The 27,844-nt window shown below is 40.4% G+C and overlaps 4 protein-coding genes across 6 annotated transcripts; 2 read left to right on the forward strand and 2 right to left on the reverse strand.

The window, feature by feature from the left end:
- Nucleotides 1-2,154: 2,154 nt before the first annotated feature.
- On the reverse strand, nucleotides 2,155-9,343 carry LOC142384603 (uncharacterized). Its single transcript, XM_075470895.1, has 6 exons — nucleotides 9,166-9,343; nucleotides 6,818-6,925; nucleotides 6,265-6,404; nucleotides 5,986-6,082; nucleotides 3,517-3,641; nucleotides 2,155-2,857 (listed from the first exon to the last, which is right to left on the reverse strand). Exons 1-6 carry the CDS (start codon nucleotides 9,248-9,250, stop codon nucleotides 2,681-2,683), a joined length of 732 nt encoding a protein of 243 aa, XP_075327010.1. The 5' UTR covers nucleotides 9,251-9,343; the 3' UTR covers nucleotides 2,155-2,680.
- A 1,412-nt stretch (nucleotides 9,344-10,755) lies between these two features.
- spata2l (spermatogenesis associated 2-like) lies at nucleotides 10,756-14,866 on the forward strand. Of its 2 annotated transcripts, XM_075469327.1 has the most exons (5): nucleotides 10,756-10,876; nucleotides 12,452-12,813; nucleotides 12,919-13,212; nucleotides 13,636-13,984; nucleotides 14,132-14,866. In XM_075469327.1, the coding sequence occupies exons 2-5, from the start codon at nucleotides 12,454-12,456 to the stop codon at nucleotides 14,533-14,535; spliced, it is 1,407 nt and encodes a 468-aa protein (XP_075325442.1). In that variant the 5' UTR covers nucleotides 10,756-10,876; nucleotides 12,452-12,453; the 3' UTR covers nucleotides 14,536-14,866. The 2 variants fall into 2 exon arrangements, with proteins under 2 accessions (XP_075325442.1, XP_075325441.1); XM_075469326.1 differs by having other exon boundaries at nucleotides 13,636-14,866.
- Nucleotides 14,867-17,952: 3,086 nt separating this feature from the next.
- Nucleotides 17,953-19,824, reverse strand: pdf (peptide deformylase, mitochondrial). 2 transcript variants are annotated; one of them, XM_075470898.1, is made up of 3 exons: nucleotides 19,737-19,824; nucleotides 18,344-18,976; nucleotides 17,953-18,128 (listed from the first exon to the last, which is right to left on the reverse strand). In XM_075470898.1, exons 2-3 carry the CDS (start codon nucleotides 18,948-18,950, stop codon nucleotides 17,971-17,973), a joined length of 765 nt encoding a protein of 254 aa, XP_075327013.1. In that variant the 5' UTR covers nucleotides 18,951-18,976; nucleotides 19,737-19,824; the 3' UTR covers nucleotides 17,953-17,970. The 2 variants fall into 2 exon arrangements, with proteins under 2 accessions (XP_075327013.1, XP_075327012.1); XM_075470897.1 differs by having other exon boundaries at nucleotides 19,732-19,824.
- A 292-nt stretch (nucleotides 19,825-20,116) lies between these two features.
- Nucleotides 20,117-27,834, forward strand: LOC142384605 (uncharacterized). Its single transcript, XM_075470899.1, has 7 exons — nucleotides 20,117-20,385; nucleotides 20,559-20,782; nucleotides 20,927-21,028; nucleotides 22,489-22,590; nucleotides 23,687-23,800; nucleotides 24,009-24,117; nucleotides 24,700-27,834. The coding sequence occupies exons 1-7, from the start codon at nucleotides 20,280-20,282 to the stop codon at nucleotides 26,241-26,243; spliced, it is 2,301 nt and encodes a 766-aa protein (XP_075327014.1). The 5' UTR covers nucleotides 20,117-20,279; the 3' UTR covers nucleotides 26,244-27,834.
- The last annotated feature ends 10 nt before the right edge of the window (nucleotides 27,835-27,844 follow it).

The raw sequence follows: 27,844 nt of genomic DNA on the forward strand, positions 1-27,844 counted from the left end.
CACATGGGATTACTTTAGGAAGTACTTTATCAAGTACTACAATATAGTTACATTTACAAATGCCATTTCAAACTTTACTGTGCAGAAAATGAAGCTTTACGCTAACCTTGTCCAACGGCAGAGTCGACTTCTCTGGACTCAGAGGCATCTGGATTGGACCATCACACAGTAGAAACATGTGTTGTTGTCACACCACTCAGTATTATTCTGATCTTTATTCTTTGGAAGAAATTAACGCTTTGTGCTTTGGACCACAGACTAAAAGAACTAAAAGAAATCCAGGCTGTTGTCAGCAACAAGTGTAAAAGTCAGGCTCTGTGATGGTACAGGGTTTTATCAGGGCCATTGGCAGAGCTCACTAACACTTCTGTAATGGCAGCATTAATGCAGAAAAGTAATCTGAGATTTTAGAGTAACATAAACTGCCCATAAACAACATATACAAGGCCGCATCTTTTGCAGGACATTTTCAACCAAGACGTTGCAAAACCACATTCTGCACACATTACAAAGATACACCTGATGAAGAAAAGGATACTGGTAGCAGAAAAAACTGGCCTTGCGGCAGTCCTGACTTTTCTCTAATAGAATTTTCAAATGAAAAACTGGACAAAATGGCACCTGAAATGCTTCATTGCTTTGTATCATCTCTGCCATCTCTTTCTTTGGAACCTGATGGAGGCCTCAAATACATGTACAAATGTAACAAAGTTTACAAGAGAAAAATTCAATGCCATCCTAACCTTTTATGTTGAAGCGGTGAAAAAAAGAAGAAGAATTGTGAAATTCTTGTAATATTTGACATCTTTTAGTATGGAGCAGAGTGATGGCCAGAGCTTTTCATGCTCTCCTGCTCCGACATTGAAGTCCCTCCCAATTTCCTCTCATTTAATCTTTTCACCCACATTTGCACTCTGCCTGATCCCAAGTGTGCTGAGAATTAGCTTTGAAGACAGTGGCCCCCATTCCCCCGAAACAAAAGCCAGCCTTCTTTTCTTATTAGAATGAGATGAGCCACGACAGCAAATATGGCTGCTTGTGTAGGGTTTTTGACCGTTTTTGTCCTTTTCAGGGAAAGAGAAAGGGAGGGAGCTGTATGAGGACATGAAGAGGAAGTTGTGCCCAATGAGCTCTACTTTGCGGTTTAATAATAATTTGGCCTAATTGAGCTTTCAGCCGGCAACTTGAAAACAAAAACTGCGGCACTCTACCCCCAGCCACCCACCCAAAAATTAGCACTACTCTCCATTCCCGCTTCTGCTTTCTAGTCTAGTCTCTCAATTTTTGGCCTATCAAATTGACATTTTTCATGGAAACATGTCCTGTGCATACAAACAGGACAACATCCAAGACCACAATGCCCTTTGTGATACTGTGTACCACTGTTTATTTAAGGGACACGTTGCCCTAAATAGCATGCAGATAAAGCAGCATGGCGCATGTGAACGGGTCAGAGAGTCACGCTAGTCTGGATGTAAAAGTGTCTGTCTCGCCCAGCCCTAATCAACCTTCTTACTCTATACTGTGGGCATTAATAGTAGTATATGACACATGTCCAGGCAAATACCCTAAATAACCACACAGGACTGTCAAAATATATCATGTTTATTTGAGTTTGAATGCAAAAAACACTGCATTTTTTTATTTATTAAACTTTACTTCATTCATAATAGAAACTCTACAAAGAATCTAAAATCAGACAGTTCTGTCGTCATGCTATCATGTTAAGGACTCACAATTCATCCTGTATGGATACTATGTTTCAAATGAACTCCAACAGTGTAAGAAACTTCCTTCCTCCCACACTTAAGAATCTTAAAATCTGACATGTATGACTCTTTTAATTTCGGGAATCCTCGAATTTTATCCAATTCAAACAGTGAAGTTTCGTTGAGACTTGCAGAAGCTGAAGTTGTCGGTTCACTTTTGAGTATGTAGCATTTGGATCAGGTATAAACACATCTTTAGCTCCGGTTGGATGACAAGTAGTATGCAAGTTAAACTCCTAATAAGTAAGAGGATGTTGAGCTCAGCTATCCTTTTGCATTTTCCCAACATTGTAATCAATCCAACACTAAAGACTGTTAATGTCTCAAATTTCAGTCCATAACAATCAACATAAAAGGCTCATCAAAAGATTCAATCATTGCTCTATTATTGGTATAACAAAAACTCCACAGGGTATTTTTAATTCAAGCTTTGCAGATAAATATTGAGACAGCTGATAAAAACCAGTGTGGAATTTGGCCTTCTTGGTTAAATGTTGACATAAATTCCTATTTTTTGTGCCATCGAGCTCCACCTTCTCTGTCCAGCTGTTCGTCCTTACAGAGGCTTTTATTCAAAACATTTTCAGTAGATAAATGAGCAAATTCTAGTATCATATTAGTTGTTATGTCTTCCAGACCATCACAAAACTGTGTAATAATATGCAGAGGCAGGCAATGAGGAAGTTATACAAAGTGTTTTTTTTTACATATCACACAATAGCACATGCAGATAAAACACTTGCTAATTATCTGAGAACAGGCAGGATAATGTACACCATGTAGGCCGGACGGGGTTCAGGGTTGTGGGTAATAATATGAACTGAAGACGCTGTGAATATGTTTCTGGTGAGCACAAGAGCAGAAGCAGTGGGTTCCCTGTGACAATAGAAGTGCTGCAAGGGTCTGTAAGTCTAAAGGCTTCCCTCCAGAAGGGCAGTCTTTAAGTCTGCAGGGCAGCTGACGGTGAAAACCGTGTGGGAGGTGTTCCGTCTTTCCACGAGGGTGGCAACAGCCTCGCCCAGATCCAGGTGGTTCAGGTAACCGGGTGCCATGCGTTCTGGAGTACCAACACCTGTGTTAATCTTCACCTGCCAGGAGGGAGGATGAGAGGGGAAAAGTCAAAACGATTATAGGTAAGCGGCAAGAAGGCAGGATGAATGGTTCGCATCATGCGAGACTGCAAGATACTGAACTCCATGTTGCTCCTAATGGGGATACCAGGCCTCGAATATCGGATCTGCCACCACATGTGTTGGCAAGTAAAGAATTACGGACAAAAAATGTGAAGCAGGACATAAATGTAGTCTGTCAACAATGTGCTTTAACTGGAAAACAGGATGAAGGCTGTGAATGAGGAATGATGAGACGCCATGACGGCATCTTATCGGTTCATCTGCTTCAACTGGCTCAAAAGTTTGAGCTCTTCCCACAAAATGCTTCAGCAGTCCAACTTTCACAGAGTGCATCAACTAAAAATAATTCTGGTTTATTTATCTGGTTTATAAGTTCATCGTTTTGTTGGTTGAGAAGTTAGAACACTACATATTTATGTGGGAGGAAAGTTACTAATCAAAACTCTCTAAAAAAATAAAAAGAATTACATGAACATTATTAAATCACCTCCAAGTCAAGCTGCGAGTAGACTTAATTATGTCAAGTCAAAGATTCATAGTCTTGTGATTCTACTGCGCTCCTCTGTGTGGTTTGTTAACGGGCTGACTGCTGTGTGGTTCTGTTAAAGTCTCACCTGGTTGAGTTTGCAGGGCAGCTCGGGGTATTCCTCTCGTAGTATCTGGCAGAAGGCCAAACTGCTGGCAGCTCCAACCGTCAGGAAGCCAGTACCAGGCATCAGCAGCTTCTCTCCAGCTCCTCCTGCAGCGAAACACAACATAATTACACAGCATTAGCCTTTTATTTATTGATTTATTCTTTTTTTTTGCGTGAGAAAGAGCAATTTGCTGTGGTTATTGTGGAATGACTATAGAACACTGCACAAAGATTAAAGAAGACATGGGATTCTTTATTGCTTTGTTTTTTTTTTTATCTGAGAAACAATTGGAAATTACTTTGGTAACAAAGCCATAATTTTGCTGATTTAATACTTTAAAGTCACAGTGGATAAAATGCATTTGTGACTGAGTGTTAAACCTATCAGCAGTGGAAAGTGACAAAGTACATTTCCTTAAGTACGATTTTGAGGTGATTTTTAGGGTGAATTATTGCACATTTTGGCTTGACGTACAGTTTTTCAAACTGTTCAAAAGACAAAGACATCTTGTCATAAAACACAATGCTTTGTTATGAATAACATCACTGTGAGAGTAGTCTTTTTTTTTTAAATGCCCAGAATCTAAGGACTTCAACTTCCCTAATGTTCATTTCTGTTGCTTTGCTTAAATATATTGTTATTGTTATAGTTTTAGTTTATTGTTTTGTAGCAGCATAGACGTGCCTTTCTCTGTTGTTACAGCTGCTTGCCATGAGTGCTGCTTGCAGCCAATCAATGAGGTGGCGACTATAAAAGCGCCGGTCCTCCCACAGGTTCTTCCTCTGTGTATTGTCACCAGACTCACTTCCAGGTCAAATCATTTGGCCTGACAGGTATGGCTGCCCGATGCTTCATCGCGGTGCTTGTTGTTTTTCTGTGTGCTCATGGTGCTTGTTGTGCCATAGGGTGACGGCTTAGGTGCTGCTCCCTGCCCCTGTGTATGGTGCTGTGTGGGCTCCATTGGTGAACGCCAGCGGCGGTTTCCGAGCTCTCTCTCGCCCTCCCTCCGTTGTTGTGTGTGTGTGTGTGTACGTGTGTTGCGCCTACTGGTATGTTTGTTTTAACCACACACCCCATACGTTGATCATTTAGTGCTGCTAATAGCGTTTTTCTATAGGTTACCGCAATCGGCTCACTGGAGCTGCTGCTGCTTTGCTGGATGTTTTAATTGCTCAACTTCACCGCTCCGCTTCTCTGCTGCTCGTCTGCAGCGGTTGCGTTTGGCCGCTGCCTCACAGCCACCTTGTCTTTGTCTGCCTGGCCTCCCAGATGATTAAGAAAGACATAAATACCTGGAGTTGGTTTTAAACTTTTCTTTTATAAATTGTTTGTCCTGAGTTTGTAGTTTCTTTTGCAGTTGCTGGTGTCTTGGTGGTGGCCTCCCCCTTCCTGTTTTGTTTTGCTGTGTCTGGGAAGCAGGTTTACGTTGTAGTGTGTGTCTGGCACATGGGTGATTTTGTTTATTATTTTGCTTTATTTTGGAGAGCCCCTTATTTGCACTAGCTCTTGTCCACTCACTTGGCCCCATCATTTATTCAGTTTTACTTTTGTGTGAATCCCTTTTGAACTAAGTTTTTATAAATTAATAAAAGTTGTATTTTAAACCTTGAACCTCGTCTCCTGAGTGACTTACCTGTGTGCCTTTAATATCGTAACCTAATTCTCTGGGTGCAATTCCCAGGGTGGCGTTGTTGGTTTTCCTTGTTTTCCCTTTAGTTAAGACTACTTTTATTTAGTTCCTCGCCACAGTTTATTATTTTGAGCTTTGGACTACACGACTTTGGGTAATTACCAGAATTATGTACACCTTATCAGATTTGATCTTTTTCTCACTCACAGTAAAATAAGTGAGGAAATAATCAACAGATGTATCCTTAATGATAAAAAAAATTAATTTTTTCCCTCCTGTACATATGGTTTCAGTGAGCTCCACTTGTCAGTCACAGCAGACGGATGTACTTTTTAGTTTTTAAACTTTATGTACATTAACCTGGTCTTGTACTCTTCTATAAAATCCTGATATCCACTTAAAAAACTTCTGTAGGACTGCAGGCTTCAGCACAAGCACATTTATTTTCCACAGGTGGACAGAACACACTCCTGAGACATGCTGCTGTGTGCAAATATGTAGTTTAAGTGTTCTACTTAAGATGTCAAACACAATGAGACAATTGTTTTACTGACTGCAAGTGGCCAAAAAAAATACAGGAATAATCTCTATTTGGGTTTGGTTTGCAGAAAAATTCAACCGCATTCAAGTTCACTTGAATTAAAAGTTATTCCTTTAGAAAAACACTAAGGACACAATAGCTAGAAATGGTGAAAGCATAACTCCATGTTTCCTGCTCCAGTTTCAGAATCTTTCCTTTGAGTCTATTTAATTCCTGGATGCAGAAGAGTTAAGCGGCTGTTCAGTTCAACTCTGAATCCGATGCCTGAAGGACTCACCGGTGATGAAAGTGTACGTACAGTCAGAGCTGTCCCTCACCAAAGGGAAGAAAGCCTTCCACGACACAAATGTGCAGAATAGTAAAGTCTCAATTACCTGGAGAGTTGACAGGGGAAGACATGTTGACATGATAATCAACAGCAACATTCATACAGTACTTCATAACAAGTACAAAGGCTTTCTTTAAAGAACAAATATAACCATTAAAAGCAATCGATGTATAGAGGAAAAATGAGCTAACTATGCCTGTCTCATGTGTCTGCTGTGTGTGTGCTGACCCAGTGTAGATCTTTGAGGGACTGGGTGTGTGGCGGTCCTCCCTGCCACCAGCTGAAGCCCAGGGAGGAAACGATGTCAGTCACCTTCCCAATCTCCTTCAGCAGGGCCTGCTTCGCCTGCTCCGCTCCCTCCTCTGACCCTGAAGCAGAGATGCAGTGATTAAGGAGAGGGAAGGCTTCCAGCTGGAGGTCCAGATTTCAGATTCAGATTCATGGTGTGAAAACTAACAGCATTGACTGACAGGGTGACCTTGGGGTGAACTTGCTTCTTTCTCTACAATGATGGACTCCACATAGTTTGGAAATGACCTTATAACCTTTCCCAGATTGATAGGAAACTACAATTGCTTCCCTGATATTAATGCCCATGTCTTTCCTCCTTGGCTATACATATGTATGTATATATATATATATATCCATATATATGTATAGCCAAAGATAGCCCTTTATGTGTCTATATATATATATATATATATATATATATATATATATATATATATATCCACAAATAGTCCGTACAGGGGAGAATGGGAAGATGTGTGATCTAACTTACCCACATTCCCGACTACAGTGGTGAGGTTACCCTTTGTGTTCGGAGAGACAAAAGACCGGAGTCTCTCCAGCCGGCTACTGTCCCTGGAGATCACTGCCACTTTAAAACCTTCAAAAACACACCAGATATTCAAATAAATCTTTAGCAGACAGACAAAAGCAGCACATTTTACACAAATACATTTTTAGTAAGGCAAAGAGAGGCATAAAACAAAGTAAATTCAAACAACAAAGCAGAGGATGTGAAACCAGTAAACTCTCATCAGTGCATCCTCTTTCACAGAGAAGTAATTAACATGGATTTAAACTCTGAGACACAAACAGCCTTTAAGCAGGGATGAAGACTCAACTGGAAGTACCCTCATCTACCTCCTACCATAAACTATGATTTCATCGTTTATGGCAATGATGGGAAGTGCTGAAACCAAAGTTCTGATGGCTTCCTTTCATGGTATCATGGAGACCAAACCACCAACAGAAGAAGGCAAACATGATAAATCCTAAAAGTACAAGATATATAACTCAAGCAATACACATTGTATGTCTGATAATCAAAGGATTCTGTGAAGGAACATTACGCTCACACTGAAGAAGTGTTTTGATTACAAAACAACTAATCATAAATGTTCCTGTAAATGTGTAAAGTGACGTCTGAAAGTGTGTGAAAAACGGAAAATGATCTATATTTCTGCGTAAATACAATGTACCAGCACCAGACTTTTACACTATTCTCACAATTAGATTAAAAAAAAAGACATTCACACAAAGGAGAGAAGAATATCATAATGGTAAAAAAAATGTGCCCATGTTATATATCTGTGAACGGCAAAAGTATGTGAACCACTATGACTCTGGTTTTATAGAAAGTGCAGGTATCTATCAAAGTCTGGCCTTTATGACGCATGTTTTTGAAAATGTGTTCTGGTATGGGCAAAACAGACTGCTAATGATCTCAGAATAAGAGTAGGATGCTCCTCAGACTAGATGTTGATGTCCATGGGTCCAAGACCAGAAGAAGACTGAACAGTTTGAATGGTGGGGCTGAAATTAGAAAGCCACTGCTCTACTAACAGAACATCCCTGCCCATCTGCTCTTATGGATCAGCCAGAATGATGCTGGAAAAATTCTGGGATCAGAAGAGACAAAAAAAGACAAAAACGTCTTGTCTTTGGTGTGAATGGGGAATATTTTATAGAAAGCACTCCCTTCCAGCATCTTATCTGTGAAACACGGTGGTGGCAGTGTCATGATGTGGGCCCATTTGTGCTGCATTTGCATCATGCCTTTCCAACACTGACAGAACAATTAATTCTGAATCAGCTAAAATTTCATGAGCATGTCAGGACAACTGTCAAAAGAGAAAGTGGCAAAACAACGACAAAAGAATAAAGTTTGCGTTTTGGGATGATCCTGAACTGAATCCAACAGAGATGTTGGAAAAGGACCTGAAGTGAGAAGTTAATTTGAAGAAACCAACATCCCACCTGCTCATTAGAGAAAAAATGGATTAAGGTTTCATCACTCAAAAGTTACCTGAAACATTTAGTGGCAACTTCTAATGCACAATAATATCACATCACATAATGAGAGCAAATGCTCGCATGCTTTTGTAACTCACAGATACGTATTACTAGATCATCTCCCCTAAAAAAATAAACAACTGATTTTAATATATTTTAAATAATATGTTGAAATGGGTTCTGTTTACATACTTTTAGGATTTGTTTGAAAAATCTGTTGATATTCTGGATCGTTTTTTAACCTGACATGTAAAACTTTACACACATTTAGACATTTATTTCTGTGATATGGGATGGATTACATGTTCTTACTTTTATTAATTAATTTATCTATATAGTTGTCTCAATACATTATTAGTCGATTTATGGATAACATTGAACTGTGATAAGTTGGTATAATTTTATCCACGGCCAAAGTACAATTCTCACTTGCGCGCCATCGACACACACAATTAATTAAATGCGTTCTTTGTGGGTTTGTCATTAATGCGCGTGTAAATTAAACCAGTGGAAACTTGGTTTTACCTTTTTACAAACAATAACTAACAGATTACCAATCGTTTCACATTCCATAAGAAAAAATATCGTTTTTAAAGTAAGCAAAAAGATATAACAGGGAAAAATGTCTACAACTCTTTGTGCGTAAAATCCCCCAAATACGCGTTTGTGCGGAAAACTGCAGTGTGAGGATGTCAGCGCTGAGACGGTCAGAATAAAGGAAGAAAAAATAGCTCCCCGCATTCAGTATTTTTTGTTTTTTTGCAATGTTCAGTTAGTGCAGTTTTTTTTTTTTTTTTGCAATGTCCGAGTGGCGCCGAATGAACTTACCTTTATCCAGCAGTGCTTTAACAACCCCAGAGCCCACCGTCCCTGCTCCTCCCAGAACTAACACCACCCTGTCCGAGTTTGACATGCCAACTGCAGCTGCACAGACTTGCACGAGGATGAAGGATGGTAGGTGACGCTCTGAGTGCGCTGGAGGAGAAGTTGCTGATTTCTGCAGAGCATCTTGGCCAAACCAGGGAGCTTTAAACGGGCCCCAGTTCCGCCCCTCTGAAGCCTCGGAAGCCACGCCTGCAGGTCAGCAAAACAGGGCCATCACTGTTGTAACCTCATGACTCAGAGAGTGAGTCTGTGTTTGCTTGATGAACTTTTATTTATCTTTCATTTTGTAGTGGACCAATTTTAGCTTTAAATATCAATATTTTGGCAGACACATTCCGACACACGTACAAATGGCAGTTTGAGTATCCTGGTTGAAATTAAGTTTGTGTCTGGGTCAAGGCAAGAGTTGGGGCATTTAATCTCATGAGCTTAAATAAGGGCAACTGGACTTCCTTTTCTTGAGTCTTGAAGACGTTTCACCTCTCACCCAAAGGTGTCTTCAGTTCTGAGGTAGTTGGTGTGGAGTTTCAGCTTGAAGGTAGTTCCCACTTGAACCAAAACATGCTTGTTCAGGCAGGTAAACAACTCACAGGTGAGAATGTCTTAAACGACCCACACAATGGGAAGGTGAGTCAGTGACACACATGAGACCTTTAAGACTCGCCAAGTGTGAACGGCCCCACCAACTAGTTTAGAACTGAAGAAGCCTTACAGATGAGATGTGAAAGAGGTCCAGTTGGCCTTATTCAGGCTTTTAGGATTACTATAACCTGAAAGACTGATAGTCTACACTGACATGTTGGGGCATTTAGTTGTGATGATTAAGGATGAGTAGGAGTGGGATGAGTAAATTCCAACTGGCATCCTTCAGCAAAGTATTGCAAATGCCCCAAATTCCCAGGATCCAGCCTCACAAAGGTGACTACTTGACTGTTTTTCTGCTTCATATTATACCAAACTCAACATATTGGGCTTTGTTTGCCAGACCACATGATTTTTACTTAAGCTTCAGGTCATTACTATTTTGAACTTATTTTTAAGATTTGTATCAAGAAATGTCAAATATGACAATCAAAAAAGTAGTTGCAGCTTTACAGTTATCCAGTGATGTATTAATCCCAGTTGGTTAAGAAATTTGAAAGCATATATTCCAGCTACTCATTGGATTCAACAAAATACAAAAAAAGCCACATAGGTAGAAGAATTTTCTAGAAAAATATTCACTTTTGTGAAAGGCATTGTGTAATGCCGAGTATAGAAAGTGTGTCAGGTGAATGGGTTCATGTTGAGGGTGCAACACGGGAAATTATGCCATCTAGTGGACAAATTACATTAAGGCAAATTGGAGATGTTTTTATCCATTATCTTCGTGGTGCACTCTCCTGTTCTTTTATCATGTTTTTTTTTTAGTTATATCTTGATTTTTGCATTCAGCATTTTAATAAAGAATTGTTTTCCACCTGTAGAACTCCTCTCCGCGGCCCGTCCTGATACAAATCCCAAGTGCACCTTTATAAAGCTGGGAAAACCCGACCCACGTGACAATGTTTACTTTAACACTGAGCTGAGCCGCGAGGCTGCGCAGAGACGTCTGTGCAGTCGGAAATGTATTTTTCTATTCATCAATAACCCTCTGAATAAGTGCCAATCACAGGTCAGTCACTGTTCCTTTTCTGTGTTGACAATATGTTTACATTTGGACTAAAATGAGGATATTCAGCCTCAAGCTAGCCGCGAGGTAACGTTAGCTACGATCCTGTTCTTATAGACTGAGATTTCTTTCGAAAATCTAGCAATTTTATTTAGTCTTGCAAATCTGTACAAGACCATATTGTGTGGAGCTTCAACCATAACGCATTCGTTATCAGTGAAAGTGGTACTTATATTCGGCGTTCGTCCAAAACTTGACAAGCTCTTGTTTATGTGACATTTTTCAACTTTTATGGGGACATCCTCTTACTTCCTGGTACTTCTAGACAAATTACACACTGGTTGGCGACCGTCTTTTTGGACAATTTCTAAAATTGGACTTTTATGTTAGTCGAACTGAAAAACATCACCGTCATTGATAGTAAACTTTTTAGCTCCGTATAACAAAATATTTGTTTAAGTAAGGAACGCAAGATAGTTTTATTCTTACATGATCGAGTTTTGAAGTTATTTACATGAAAATAAAAGAGACCTAGCAAAGTTAGCTAACGTTAGCTGGGACGCTACGATGGTTTTAACGTTTGTGTGAAAATGGGCTAAGCTAATGCTAATATCAGACTTATAGCAGCTGACTACGGCAATTTACTTTTCTCTGACTACGTTCATCAAGTTTAGAGCTGATAGACTTGAAAATTTGCTCATAACGGTAGCATATGTTGGCTACTTCTTTAGTCATGTGAGACTTTCATTTTCGGTTACGAGCGTGTGCTCGAAAATAATAATTTTAAGAGTAGTTTGTAATAGTAGATAGGTATTATGATTGTATTTCTCAACTCTTTTGAATATGCTGCGGTCATATAAGAAATACTTAAAACACCAGCTCATTATAGTTGACTGAAATTTGTGTAGAGAAACATTGTTTGTAGATCTAAGAGGGAAAATGAAAAACCTACAAGGCTTTTAACATGACGTTGACTACATAAGCTGCCAAAACGTATGAAAAATGTACATTATTACTAACACACTATCACATTATGAATTCCACATAAGCATTCTAGAAATGCTTTGATTTAAAAAAATAAAAAAATAAATCAGGGTGCCTTTTGGGGTTTAATGGTGTATACATTACAAAATTTGGAAAATTTGGAAAATTGATGAAACGCAACCTCAGAATTGCTTTTTCTTTTCTTTCTAACTTTTTTAAAGAAGAGATGGGGAATGATGGACCTTGCTAACTTCATATATTGGTCCAAATCTAACAAACTGCTGTAAATAAAGTAATGCAGGAGTAATTAGTAAAGAATCTTGTCCTCTGATTGAATAACTGAATGATTATTAAATGTCGGTCTAAAAGTATGTTTTTATATACAGACAAAAAGATTTTTCATACCTGATAAAGGTCAAAGAGATCGAAACATTTATTAGATTAGTGAGTGAGACTGACAATTTTGACAAACCAGGAAAATTGAATTGGAAACCTAATTTAAATAAGTGTAATGCAGATTTTACAAGTTCAATCCTTAACTTCACTGTTCTTTTCATTTGTTTTTATCTGTCTCCCTTAACGGGTGATTGGAAGAAATGAGCATCTCCCGGCAGAGCGCCAGACATCTACTGATGTGTTATGACCAGATCCTGGAGCAGCAGATTGTGGGACGGGGCTCCAACCTGGCATGCAGAGACGAGGAGCTGTGGATGCAGGTCGAGGAGCTGCTGAGGGATGGCGATGCTCAGGAGACACACTGTCTGGGTCCGAATCCACTCCTGGTGATGGAGGAGTCATTGAAGGCAGCATCAGCACCAGCACCAGCAGCAGCCTGCAGCAGCAGAGCCACAGTCAGACGGGAGCTTCAGGGCTTCGCTAAAGCTTTTGAGGTCCTAGAGCAAGCAGCCCTGAACCTGTACCTGGGTCCCTGGAGAAAGGAGTACAGAGTAATCAAGGTTGGCCAAAGGGGGGAAAAAAAGAGCTGGAATGATCAAATCTATTATTGAGTTTCTGTGCAGGATTTTTAACTTTCCTTCCCTTTATTCTGTTTTGTTTCCAAGATGTACTCTGGTACGTTCACTCACTGCATCACACCGGTGCTATCGATGTCTCAGATTGAGGAACTGTTTGGGCTGTTAGGGTACCAGCTCAGCCCGTCCTGTCCCGAGCAGCTTTGTCTCCCGTCGCCCAGATTCAGCCGTGCTTCTCTGGATGGCCTCCTGCGTTTGTCTTGTGCCTTCTTCATAGCCCGCTGCGAGTGTCACCTCCTTCTGACAGCCCTGGGGCAACATGTCGGTGACACCCAGTGGGAGCTGAGTGTGGTTAGAGAGAGGCTGAGAGGAAACAGCCTGCAGGTAACTCTGCTCATGATGAAATTGATCTGTCACTCATGGGGTCTGTAAGTAAGGCTGAGTTAATGGTGAAAATGTTATCCTTTTTTTTTAAGATATAAATATAATTATTCTGGGCCATATGTCCATTTCACAAAGAAATCTGGCATTCTCAAATATTTTCCTGTTGAGCTCGGACAAATCAGGAGTCAGTCATTCAGATATTATTTGAAACAATCCTCAGAACACAGGAACTAAGTTTTAGCAGTTTTTAAGTCTTGGGTCTAATATCTGCAGGTTTACTCCGCTTTAGATTTGTACTCTTATAGACACATTTCAGTTTGTATCATAAAAAGATTGAGGGGTTACCACCCCAGGCAACATTAAAAGAGCAGAAGTGAAAGAAATCCAAATTGTTCAGAACTGATTTTTCACGCCTCCCAACAGGTTGCCCTGGACAACACCAAGAAGACACTTGAGGTCAACCAACCGCCGATGGAGCTGACCAATGTAGAGGTGGATCTGTACGGAGATGAGCAGGTTAACGGAGGGCAAAAAGAGGTGGCTGTCAGTGATGAAGAGAGCACCTGTCCTTTAAACGAGGCAGCTCAAAGCAACGCATTGCCCCCTGCAGTCCAAACACGCAGCAACGGAGTGACTTACACGTCTCCACAGAAAGAGTCAGACACTACCAAAAGTTCCTCAGCCAGCAAGAGACAAGACACACTTCCCTGTGAGGAGTTTAAGTCTGATAAAACAGACTCGCAGCAGATACAAGCATTGGTGCTTGGCAAGGGTGAGCCTGAAGCCAGCCACCTCTGCAGCTGTCTCGATTCTTCTCCTCTTTTTCTTAAACGCTGCTTTGAATGCAATACTTTGCACAATATCAGCTGTGCCTCTCTTTATGTTTGTAATGCGAAGGGCCACAACGTGTCATCCACAGACAGTCTTACTGAGAAGATGACGCTCCCACTCGAGGTGTCACCATCGAGTGGGAGCGTCAGAGAGAGCGCCAGAAATACTCTCCCCAGCAGTGGTGCAGAGATGACCTCCAGCTCCCTTCTTCCAATCAGCTTCCACGAATGCTGCAACCCCAGCAAGCTGGACCCACAGCTCCTGTGTCGAAGCTGCAGGGTCTTCCACTCCGGTTCCTGCAGAGAAGGGAAATTGTGCAAAACAAGCCATGACATCAGTGTGCTGGGAAAGTGCTCCTGTGGGAAGGTGTGCTCAAGAAAGCCTCTGGTTCTGTGCCGATATTGTGGAAATGAGTACTGTAGCATCTGTTGGTACAGAAATCCTGTGACATGCAGCTGTGGCCAAACATTCGACCAGTCAACACCTGTGTGATTTGTATTTGAAAAGTTTTGCACTAATAAGGCACATTTAACAAAGTCACTGTGCCTTAAATCTGTGTTCTGGAAACAGTTCTTTTAGTTTGAAAAGTTCATATGTTGCCTTGTCGTGAATGCAGTATTACATGTGCTCCAATGTTCCACTTTCATTCTCACATAAAGTTGTCCTGTATGTTCCCATATACTCACCATTATCAGCCTGTTGAAAAGAGCATGTAGTTGTGATCACAATTTGTGCTCCTGTAACTTCATGTAAAGCACAGCAAAGTTTGTTATTATCCGTTTGTCACTTGTGCACAGTTTGGAGTAAAAAGGGTCAACTCACACTTTGGGTAATGCGTGTTTTATAAAGCAAGAGCTTAATTTGTCTGGTCACAGTGTGGTTAGAAGTACTAAACCTATTCATAAAGAGTTGGGAGGTTGTGTAAAATGTAAAAGAAACGATGCGAGATTTGTAAATCGCAACATTCATTCACAGTTGAAAGTAAGAAATTTAACTATCTCATCTTGAATTTGAATTCGGAAACAGGTCTCAGCTGGGTAATTAAAGGCTGAAAAAGCGTTACTAAAAAGAAACAGCTGCAGGAACATGATACTAATTTGGTGAAATTGGCAACGGATCAGTAACATGTCGGGGCATAAAAAGAGCACCTTAAAGAGGCAGAGGTTCAGCAATCTACAAAAAAACCCTCCAAATATCAGAATTTTGTTCCTCAACGTGAAATTGTGAAGACTAAATACTTTGTCATCCACCGAACATAATATCTCCAAGAGATTCAGAGAATCTGGAGACATCTCCTGGAAATCACTACATGGGCTCAGAAACACTTCCAGGAATCATTGTCTGTGAGCACAGCTCACCGTAACATCCACAAATGCAGGTTAAAGCTCTGTCATGCAGAGAAGAAGCCACGTGAACACGATCCAAAAACACTCTGAGCCAAAGCTCATTTAAAATGGACTGAAGCAAAGTGGAAAACAACATTTTGTGGCCATTTATGTTTGTAAATCATAAGTTTTATCGATTTAGTTTTCTTTGGGCAGTTAGAATATACTTTAGTTAGTTTGGAATCAAAATCTGTAATTAATTTTTACATTTGAAATTGTTTAGATTGTTTTGGTAACTTTTAGACCCTTCCATTAATTAGAGAGATTAAGAACACACTGGTGGCGTGTTGGAAGAGCTTTTTGTTTGTCAAATGTCCGGTGTGAAGACGGGAGGTTTTGGTAAAATTATTTTTTGACCACTTTTTGAGCTTGTAAAATCAGATTAAGTTAACTTTAATTTTTCATCTAAATTGTAAGAGATTTTTTGTTATTGTTTTGTTCATATTTTTTGCTGGAAATAAACTACATATATTTTTTAAACAATCAAGTCGGAAGTGCGTGGAAGAATCAAACCACCTGTTGCCACCCGCGGCCTTTCTTAGAAAATGTAGTTTGGAAACTTAGAAGGCAGCGACACAACATTTGAAATTCTTTTTAGAAACAATAGAAGCTCCATCCTTCAGACTTAAAGGATAAGACCGGTTTTTTGACATTGGGCCCTTGATTTCACATTATAACATGATGTTCTACTCACCCCTGCTTGTTGTTGAACATTTGGAGCTGTTCCGAAGATATTCGCGAGGCGTCTGGCTGCTCTCTTGAGATATTCGGCCATCAAACGGTTTCCTATGGGCAAGCTTATACAGGTACAAACTATGCTGTTTATAATTTATTAATTACTCTACACCAGCACTGATAACGTGGAGGTGCGTCGCTTACTTAAAAAAATCCGGGTTACTAATTTTGAATTTTAGCCGAATGAATAAATAGGCAGCAGGTCTGTGGGCTGCCTGTGGCAGTAGCACGACGATGACGTCAGTAACACCCACTTTACGACAAAAAAATCAAAATTACAATAACCCGGATTTTTTTAAGTAAGCGACGCACCTCCACGTTATCAGTTCTAGTGTAGAGTAATTAATAAATTATAAACAGCATAGTTTGTGCCTGTATGAGCTTGCCCATAGGAAACCGTTTCATGGCCGAATATCTCAAGAGAGCAGCCAGACGCCTCGCGAATATCTTCGGAACAGCTCCAAATGACCAACAACAAGCAGGGGTGAGTAGAACATCATGCTATAATGTGAAATCAAGGGCCCAATGTCAAAAAACCGGTCTTATCCTTTAAGAGGATCATCCAGCTTGTTATCAGGCCTCAGTTCAAAACCGTGCACCTCTGATGGTATGAGAGGGGGGCATTAGTGCCTCTGGAACTGGCAACTTGTACATCTGGAAAGGCTCCATCAAAGCTGTAAGGTATATACAGGTTTTAGAGCCACATATGCTCCCTTCTTTTTCAGATGAGGCCTCACATGTTTCAGAATGACAATGCTTAACCACATACTGCATCTATTACAGCAGCATGGCTTCACAGTAGTTCACCAACTGAAAACATCTGGAAACATAAAATACAACAAAGAAGACTGTTGAGCAGCTAGAATCTTACATCAGGGAAAAATGGGACAAAACTCCTCTCCCAAAGATCCAACAGCTGGTCTCCTCAGTTTCCAGACTGTTGTATTTATATTTTACACAGCGTCTCAACTTTTTTGGAACAGGCGTGGTACAACTCAGCGCTGAAATGCATGGGTTCAATACGGTTTTAAGAACAATTTGATTGAGTTTTTAATTTGATTAATTGACTCTACATGTGTTCAGATGAAGGACTTGGGCAAACGTGGCCTGCTGTACGTCCTGGTCTTTATCCAGTTAAATATCAAACCTGAGACATCCAGAGCATGAGCCAAAATAACAACTGACACGTGTCCACGTCTTAGTGCCTCAGAAAAGAGCACTACAAAATGTTAAATTCTTTTTTATTTGACCGTGTTACTTTCAATTTGATTTGTTTCATTAATATTGATTAGAAGGTTTTACCTTTTGTTTAAGGGGAAGAGCACCAATACTGGAGTAAACTGTATATACAGAGTATGTTTTAAGCTGTTATAGAGCCACTTGTTTTCCTGGGTCACGCCTGCTCATGTCCTGGACATGTTCTGTCATCACTGCGATGGTGTCAGATGAAAGTCACGACATTAGATGATTCACCGGTTTTATCATCACCATAAATTCCTTTTATGCATTAAACATAGAGTTGAGGTCCATTGAACTCGTCCGCTTTAGCTTCCACATTAAATAAAAAGTAGCTTAACTGCCTGTGGGTTTCCTGCTCAGATCAAAACGCCTCCACTGCAGTGATGGAGTGGAGGCATTGCAGCTAAAGCTCAGCTTTTACTTCAACCAGAACCACAAAGATGTTTAGAAAAACAGAAAATGTAAAAGCCTGAATCCACACAGTGGTGCCGAAGATGTCATGGAACTATATTTTACACCAGTGCCAATCACTTATTTCACAGTAAGGGTCGACCGTGAGAATGTTTTTTTATTCGTTATGTGCCTGCCAGTTGACATTAATAAAAGTCTTGCTGTCCATGCGGTCAATGTAGAGGACCCCGTCCAGGTGGTCCATCTCGTGCTGTAGGATCCGAGCTGACCAGCCACTGGCCTGCCATGTGACGGCTTCGCCTTTCTCATTCAGACCTAAATGAGAAAAAAGGTAGAGAAGTGCATTAGCAGTTACCCTTTAACTGCTCCGTAATTACTGATTCCTAAAGGGCTACTTTCACATGAGAAACTTTAACTTCTCATTCTTGTTTTGGGTAAATCATAAAGTGAAGTGTTAGGTCATGTGTTTTATGTTTTATTGCCAACAAGTACCAGTGTTATAAGCAGGAAACCGCTATAAACATGCATACCAGACACTTCCACAGACAGGTAGCGTGGAACCGTGGCAGAGAAGCCTGAGATGCTCTCACAGGCCTCCTGAAAGAGCACCGTCCGACCATCCAACACCCTCAGCTGGGGGTTCACAAAGATCCTCAGGGGCTGTTTGGAGAGACCGCGGAACTCTCTTGCTGCAGGGGAACTTTCCTCCAACATCCTCTCAGGATATTCCAGGGCCAAGATACGAAGGGGCACCCCAATCTGAGGCGCACTCAGCCCCACGCACTCAAGCTTCCGCATCACTTTCACCATAGTACTGATGACCTGTTGGACCTCAGTGCCTGTTACGGCTGCAGGGTCAACAGCATCCGCATGTGCACGCAGCACGGGATCCCCGACCTGGCACACGTGACTGTACGGAGGACTGGGAGGGGATATGATCTTACGTTTCACATACTGAAGATAGGAGCGAACTTTCACATTGTTGGACAAAGAGCGTCTGCAGGCTGAGATGTGTGGGACACGAGCCGAGGCTATTGCTGTCAGGTTCAAGGCTCGGAGACCCGAACAAGGGGATGCACAAAGTCTGAAACCCATCCAGGAGAGCTGGAGCAGAGACACGGAGGACTTCGTAGTCATGGTGGATCTGAGGCTTGAATGAGGCTCTAACGAAGAAAGAGCTGCATTATTCCACGAAAACACGTCCCCCAAGAAAGTCTCAAATACAGCAGTTGTTCCCGCTAATTTGTGTTTTTAGACTCGGTGGTATGCACCGCAAACCCCTAAACAGACTAGGTGAAAATGGGTTTGAAGATTAATTTGTGTTCAAATTTGACTTGAGTCTCAATGACTTTTTCTGACTCTTTCAGAATGTAACAAACACTTTATCTGTTCGCATCATAGGAACGTTTTAGATGTGTTTATCAGATCATGTTGAGTAGTGAGGGAAGCACTTCTATTTCACCAAAAGTAACAAGTAAACAATTGATGTGGTAGCTAGTGCCATTGTGCAGAAATTCCTTTAGGGTTAAAGACCAAAATTTTACTTGATATTTGCTACAAAATATACTCAAAGGTTAAAGCAATCATTAACTTTAATTATAACCTTTTTATGAATCTCTTTCATATTACATTAACCTACAAAAAATATCCAACTAAAGATTTCAGATAAATGTAGTTAACAGTGGAATACTTCCAATACTGTTCCCGGCACCGAACTTGAAGCCACCTGTTCAGTTGTACGAGAAACACCGCCCAACATGGTTGCTAGGTTATATAAAACACGCGTCCCAATTCAACAGACAACTAGCACATTAAGCTATTTGGGAGCATGACAACATACTGGCATTTAGGGGTTTAACAATATATTGTGATTAAATGCATTGTTTGCATCTTTAAATACGTGGTAAAGCTCTGTTACCTTACAGTAATGTGCGCACTCCTACGCAAACAGAAAAAGAACACATTTTCAAGAAAGCGAGGTCAAGAGAATAGCCGTTCACAGCTCCATCGAATTACTTCCTGGTTAATGACGTTACGTCTATCATGAGCGGCACGGTCAACTTCATAATAAATGTCTTAATAGTTAAACAACAGCTCAACGAAAAAGAAGAGGGGGAAACTATATAAGCTTTGTATTCAGTTGTGATTGTTCTACATTAATATTTAAAATCAGATCAAACGTACAAAAGAAGAGCACCGACACAAACTAGAGGTTTATTGTTCATAATGAGAGAAGCTTTTTATTTTGACAATATCCGAATGCGTTAAAACGGAAGTAATTTACAACGTTTTTAAACCAGAAACCGTCTGGGGATGTTCAACGTCCTCGACTTGCCGGTACATGTCCAGTTGGGGGGGTAAAGGGGGTGGTTGCAGTCCCATTCATAAGCGGAGGTTTAAAGAGGACCACCGGGCTGGTTTACAGGAGCCCGCAGAGTTGATCGTTGGAGCGGCACAGACCAACGGATGGATGTAGGAGAGCTGCAGACTGGATGTTTACAGAGCTCCACAAAGTTGCCGGTGTGGATAATAGAGCACGTCTGGGCTCACAAGATGATGGATATACAAGGAGGTTGGTTTTAATTATACATGCTGTAATATGGAGTAGATAAATAAATGAAGATTCCTGTAACATAGATCTCTGCTAAAAAATAAAAAAAAGGGTTGATCCTGCTTTTGATAGCTGCAGTACAATCTAAATGAGACAGGTTAGTGACATGTGGGCATGGTGTTGTGCTGTCACAGTTATTGACCCCTCCAGCTGGCCAGATGTGGATTCCCAGCCTCTGAGCCTAAAAGACTCATGGAGGCTGCGCGTGGCCTCTGCCCAGGTATATTCCATCATGAAGAACAGGGACATGGAGAACTTTGAGAGAGCGATGGGCTTTCTAGACTCCACTTACAGACTTCTACCCACACTGGTGCCTGCCATCAAACACATGAAGATCATGTTTGGCCTCAAGACCATGGTAGGGAAATAAGTAGTGGTAGCATTTACAGATGTGACAAGCATGTACAATCATGTAAAACTGTTATTACATGCCTGTTTGCTCCTTTTGTTCTTGTTTGACTTGAATCTCCCCCTTTCCTGTATTTGTTCTCACTCTTTGCAGGTCACTATGTGGATGTTGAAGGAGGGTCAAGGAATGGTTGACACTGTTTCTAAAATCGGACAGTTCTTCCCAAACAAAGTACCTCATTACCAAGATCATTGTGTAAGTATCTCACACAGGAACCGTCAGCACATTTTTTTTTTTTTTTTTGAGTTTGCTCTCACTCAAGTGATTTTAGTCTTGTTACATGATTTAGAAGCATGAATTTCACCCGAGGCAGTGCACATCACTTATTGGAGTTGAACAACTACATCATGTGAAGTATCATCTGACTATTGAGTTCCTCTGACTATATAAGTATATTAGCTAGTAGGCATTTTGGTTTACTCTAATCTATTCTGGTTATTCTTTTTAATAAACCATAGTAATCTCATCACTTGATGGACAAAACTGACAACTCGCAGCTCAAGTGTCAGATATTTTGGCTCATAAGCGAAACAGAGCTTAAAAAAAAAGGGAGTAAAAGTTGTAGTTTTGTTCAACAGCTTGTCACAAACATGACTTCTACTGAATACTAATGAGGCCCCGTGTCTTCTGGATTTGACACTAAGCAGTTGTATTCTTACCAAATCCATGGGAATTTAATTAGATTATTAGATACAGTATGTAAGTATGTAGTTACAACTGTTTGAGAGCCCATGAAATGATAGTATTATTATGGCATAATAACTAAAGAAATATTGAAGTCTGTCTGAAAATGGCCAGTTATTTAAAGTTTAGGTTAATTACTTTATAGTTCTGAATTAAATGGGACACTAATTTAATCATTTCAAATAAAAATAAATATTCCTGCTTCAATGTTTTGAACAATATACTGTAGGTCCAGTTAATGAGTCCAGTAAACAGCAAAAATGGAAGCTATTACATCTTTTTTTGCGCCACCTAAAGGGTCGTATACTGTTTTCACTGTAAAGCTTCATTTAAACATATGTGTAGAATCCACACAGAACCTACATCATATCCTTTAGCCGGATGTGCAACTTCCCAGATTTGTAAAGGAGCAGTTGCAACTAATGTGATTGGTTGCATTGCTTCTGTGAAGCAAAAATCTGTGATCTAAAATGATTACATATGGAATAGTGTTGATCACAACTGAAATGGTAGAGTATTATGCTGTTCATCCTTTTACAGACTGAATTTATTCAATGACATGCATCCCATTTCCTTTGACATCCTCTGTTTTTCTGTTTTACGTGAATTTAATTAATCACTGTCTATACAACAGTTTTCTAGCTCCACTTGTCCTTTGTTCAGTTCTCTGGTTATAGGCTTGCACAGAAGTGGAGATACATCCAGTAACACATATTTCATACAAATTTGATCCACTGGCACTGTGTATTTGTGACGTAGACAGAAGTTTAAATACTCAGAATCTTTGCCTCTTGCTTACTCTTTATTTATCTGTGAAGACTCAACATAGAAGTAGAAATCACCCTTCTAAGGAACAACAATGACTCCAAATCTTGTCTTCTTCAGTGAATTGTTGTCATTTTTTAAGAATGAAAATCTGACCAGTTATCCTTAATTGATCCTTTGTTTTTTTGTCCTTCTTTCTTGATCAGAGCCAACGTGAAATGTTCCTCATGAGGAAGAACCACCTGGACTTTAAGAGTTTGGCACAAACGCTCGCTATAGACAAGGGCAGACTTGAAGATTATATTAAGGTAGGTTAATCAACTTATTCAAGCTGTGGGAAGAGAACGTGTTTGATACGTTTTCTCTGTATGTGATGAGACATATACAGCATCACCCTGCTGTTGTATATGTTTTCTCAATAATACAAAGATCCAAAGTAAAGAAAAAACTGCTTTAAACCCATTATATTTAAACTGATTTTTGGTTTTATTAAACTGGTGAAATCAGAGTAAATATGAATTAAACAGTCAGTTCTTGTTTGAGCTTTTGAATCAGGCTAAATTAAATCATCTGCACATTAGATCATTTCCTGATTTTTTTTTTAACGATACCTGACATTGTTAAACAAACTTTGTCTGTGGTAATACAAGAAACTGGGAGTCTAGTTTCACCAGCTGATCTTGGAGGTTGAGGTCTCCTGACATGCTTCAGGTTTCAGCAACAGGCTATTTCCTTCAGTTTGGTTTCAGCAACATGTTCTCAGCTCAGCCATTTTGAAAAATGTATAAAACTTGATGAAGTCAATGTAGTTTGTTCACACACACATTTATAGTGTTTATTCAGCTGTAATTGTTTCTGTCCTTAGCTGATTGATATATTTAATCTCATGTTTTTATATAACATTAGAAGTAATTAGCACTAGCCACTCAAATTGTTGATACTATCAAACTATAGTTTGATAGTTTATTACCACTCAAACTATCAAATGCGAGGCCTTTTCTGTTCACTACTGATTCTGATCCATGTTTTACTATAAATACTTACGTCTGTGATACAAGTGGAAAGCAAAGCACAAACATCTAAAAAAAATGTGTGAAGTAATAAAAATTTATTTTTTTGTATTTGGACAACCACATCCTGTCAGGAAAAGAAGAAAAATCATTTCTATTGCATATTTATTGGCATGTAATTAAGCGAAAGTCCCTCACATTCAAAACTCTAAACCACATCATTGACATGAAAAGCCGAAAATGCGAGTTAAAAGAGCTGTTCTGCTTTCATTTACAGCATAACTTAGACCAGTTCTTGTATATTCATTTCTATATTTTTTTGCTGCAGATTTAGGGGGATTAATTATTGTACCAGTTCCTATAATTTGATACAATGATGTGTTTTGCCTGTCAGAATCAGATGGAGGAGCAGTACGGGGAACAATACGCCCAGAAACTAGAAGACAGGCTGCTGCACTATCTACGTGAACTGGAGTCTGTGTTACCAGGAGATACCTACATTGATAAGGTGTGTTGACATTTTTGTAGTATAGATGTTTTTGTCTCCATTGAAGAGAGTTGTCTGCATTGCGCCACAGTGCCCTCTAGTGGTCAAACATTCCACAGGCTTTTTTAAGTTACCTCCCAAAACAAAAGGGACTAGAAACATGTCCCCAGCTGAACTAGCTGGACTATTTTCTAATAGACTTTTTGCATTTTACACTTATGTGGCCCAGATTCTGAAGAAACAAAGTCCTGTGACTGAGGAGGAGAAGTTACTTTTGGAGGTAATAACATCGGACTCCACGACCATCGCAGCAACTCTGAGGAAACTTCTTCACTGTGGTGAGAAGCAGCTCAACACATAAAACATTCATCCTCTTATCAAATTAATGCCATATATGTGTTAGAATAAAATCTTTTGATATTTATACCTCTAGCATTTTTCAGTTTCTGTCTTTTCTTTTCTAGTTTTTTAAGTGTACTGCATGGCAGTTTGATTTCCTTGCTTATCAAACACCATATTTATGTATTTATGTTTATGAGTATCCAAAACTGAAAGTGACCTCTATATAACCACAAAACAACTTGACTTCTTCTCTGTATTTTCAATATCCTTTTGAGCATTTGAACATATAAACCATCATTTACATTTTAGATGCTGGCTTTATAACACTCTTATCCACCACAGTGCTTCTTATGATGCGACATTAAGAGAATCCTCCACATATTTTCAGCCTTGTCACGCTGAGGTGTACTTTACCAGGACTTTTTAATGCAGCCGGGTGGCTTTAAACTATTTATTCATTATAAATTAGGAAACATCACCAGAGCCTTGAACATTGACGTTAACATGCATGCTGTGAGGACTCCTTTGTCTTTGCACCGGTGATACATTAATTAATGTGATTACTGTCTCTTCTTTAGATGTTGCTACTTGCCGTCCAGCCAGAATTTCCCAGTCACCAGAAAGTGGTAAGAGAGGTGTGGAAATCTCTCACCTGTCAAACCCATTTCTGTGTGGGAGCTCTTCAAAGGCTCTTCTCAAACCAGGAGAAGCCAGAACTCCCTTTGAGTTTCAGCCAGAGGTTTTCAGAAGAAGCAAAGACGGCAGTCGTGAACTGTTGGAAGACAGCCCTGTTTTGTTTGGGAATGACTACTCGGATTTTGAAGAACATCAGCAACCAGAGGAGGCAGTAAAGAAGGTGGAGGAAGAGAGCGGTGACAAAAAAGTCACCTCCTGCCCTCAGTTCTGCTCCAAACACCAGCGATGGGTGAAGAGCATCCTGCGGGGATGTCCAGACAACTGCTCTGAAGAGCTGCTGCATCAGACCAATGTTTCTTCATCCCCCCTGCTGTTTCAGTCATCCTCGTCAACCTCTTCATCACAGGACCTCACTCCATCTGATCTCGTCCCCTGTCACCCTCATCAACCACCTTCGCAGACCTCCAGCTGCCTTCACACGGCAGCTGAGGTATGTGGACCAGGAGACCCCGGAGATGAGCCGAGCTCAGGATCTCCTGCAGCAGCAAAGGAACATCTGCCTCAGCCCCCGTTAGCAACAGACACTCTGCTGCCTCACCTGCTGTCGCCAGTGGTCCGACTGGTGGACATCGCCTCCTCCTGTAAGTGCTACCCCACTGCTAAGTCCCATCAAGTGTACCCAGGTCACTTGACTCTGTCTTGTAGCAAACAAGCACCTTCCAGCTCCAGTCCTCAGGCTCGTACCTCAGGAAGCAAAGAATCCATGTTTGTTCTGCCAGAAATTTACCCAAACGTGCAAGCAGCTCCTGGACCACAGAATGTGCCCGTATCAACCAGCCGTCAACCCTTTACTCAACGCACTTTTTCCAAACTATCACGGAGATTCAGACAAGCTTGCCCTACCACCAGAAATTCACAGGCTTTGACAAATAACTCCAACGTCTCTGATGCTGCTAAACACAATTACTCTGCCTCTACATCCCAATCAGAGAATTTATCTTCAGTCTGTTCTGAGCTGTCTCTGCAAGTCATCCGTCGTAACTTTGTCAGACCTCATCCCCAAGCACACATCACCAGTGCCTCTCAATCAGAAACCCTCCCACACGCCACTGTTGTCTCCTCTACCTCCAACTCTGACTGCCTGCCGGTCTTGTCAGAGACCAGCAGAATCCAGAAAGACCAGCTGAGTCGGGTTGTGCTGCTGCAGTCCAACCGGCTGGAGCCATGTGTGAGTCTTACCAGAATGAGCACTGAGGAGTGTCTACGAGCAACCAAAGGGAGAGCCTCAGCAAGCCTGAAAGAGTCTGTGGAGAGGAAGGAGATGGAAGAAAATGCAGATTCTTCCTTTGACGTGAACTCTCTTTACTCCAGTGACTCTTCAAGCAGCGACTGTGAGGACTCGCTTCACTACGACCCCAACTACAGACCTCACATCAAAAAGAAAACACTTATCCTAGAGTACGAAAGCGCAAGAGTTCTACAGTAAATTATATTTCAAAGCGTTTGAACCAATGAAATAAAGTCTGTGGTTTTAAAAAATACTAATGGTTAAAATCAGGTAACACTCTCTTGGCCAAGAGTAATAATTTCTGCACAAATATTCCTGATAAAGATACATTAGATTTGTTATTTTAGAAATGATTTTTAAAGCATAAAAATGGACTCTTATTTCAAACTCATTTCCACATCAGTGTCCTGTTACTTACCAGCCAGCTTGAACCTCTGGGATGTGGAAACAAAACTACCCTCAGAAGGATGCATGCATAGGAGTTGTCCTGGTAGTAGTTGTACCTACATAACCTGCACATTGCAGTTTCAGTGGTGCTAGTAGGAGTAGTTTTGTTACATTTTGGCATGTGGTTATTTCATGCAGTTACAGAGAGAGTTCAACAGATAGTAACTTGTGAGAGCAGATGCAAATAGATGATTGTGCTGCAAATTAAGAAAACATCTTCATTAATTTACTGACGAATTGACAGTCTAAAAATAAATCATAAGACTGAGAGTAGGCGAAAAGGTTAACAGCACTTTTCCCCCGTGATTCACTCACATTGTAGTTTACTATGTGCACTATACTAATTATATACTTTGTTTGCATTTGTTTTTGTCTGCAGGTGTGGTCAGATTGATAATGACGTTTTCTTTAATTTACAGGCATTTTCTTCATTTACTGCCTCTGTAGTAGCAGGATTCAGCATCAGAAGAAGTTTGAGCTGTAAAATGAGGTGCTGCACTTAAATAGAAGTGATGACTGCACAAATGACAAAAAAAACTCGAAGTAATTTCGGCCTTATTAGTTATGATGCTACTTAAACAGTTACCAATGCATTTTTTGCACATAAAAATGATAAACGCAGCGTGACTGGAAACTGGTAAGAGACAGTGTTTTTAATGAGCTGTAAAATGTGCTTGTCTGACAGTAACCAATGAAAAGAGAGCAGGTATCAAATGTTGAGCATTTGTGAGCACAGGGTGGCGCGCTGGTCCCAGTGTTGTGCTCATGGGACCACATTCACAAGCATGGCATTAGAGACTGATTACAGACTTGAATAATGATAAAGATAGAAACAAATGTGAAGGAGGTCTTTTGTTTGATGAACCAAACTTGATTTCCATTCACGTCTTTAAAGCATTTTAACTTTTTACATTGTGTTGCATGCAGCTGGTTGCATTGACAGCGCTCTGTTGCTATCTGTTGTCTCTGCCTTTTTCTGTGGTGCTAATTACAGGAATGTAGCATTTTCTGTCGCAGACGTTTGCTGAGTGTTTTGTAATATTTGTACATAGATTAGTCATTTAACAAATGCTTTCAGCCAAATCGGCTCACAGGCAAGTAGCAACTTTCAAGCTTCGGTGTAATACGGAACCCCCGCCTTGATTATATCAGGTGCTAAATCCATCTATATCTATTTAAATAACAGAGCACAAGTCGAGCAGATTCAGCCGGTCAAAGTAGGTGCAGGTTAGACGTGATGTTCTTGAAGGATGTTGCTGAAACACAAAAAATGGACTCTGAATGTGGATTTATTGCAGTGTTGTTGACAAATGAGAATAAAATATCCTTGTGGCGATCCTGACTGAGCCTTG

Source organism: Odontesthes bonariensis, chromosome 7, assembly GCF_027942865.1.
Source record: "Odontesthes bonariensis isolate fOdoBon6 chromosome 7, fOdoBon6.hap1, whole genome shotgun sequence".
In the NCBI taxonomy this organism is placed as follows: domain Eukaryota; kingdom Metazoa; phylum Chordata; class Actinopteri; order Atheriniformes; family Atherinopsidae; genus Odontesthes; species Odontesthes bonariensis.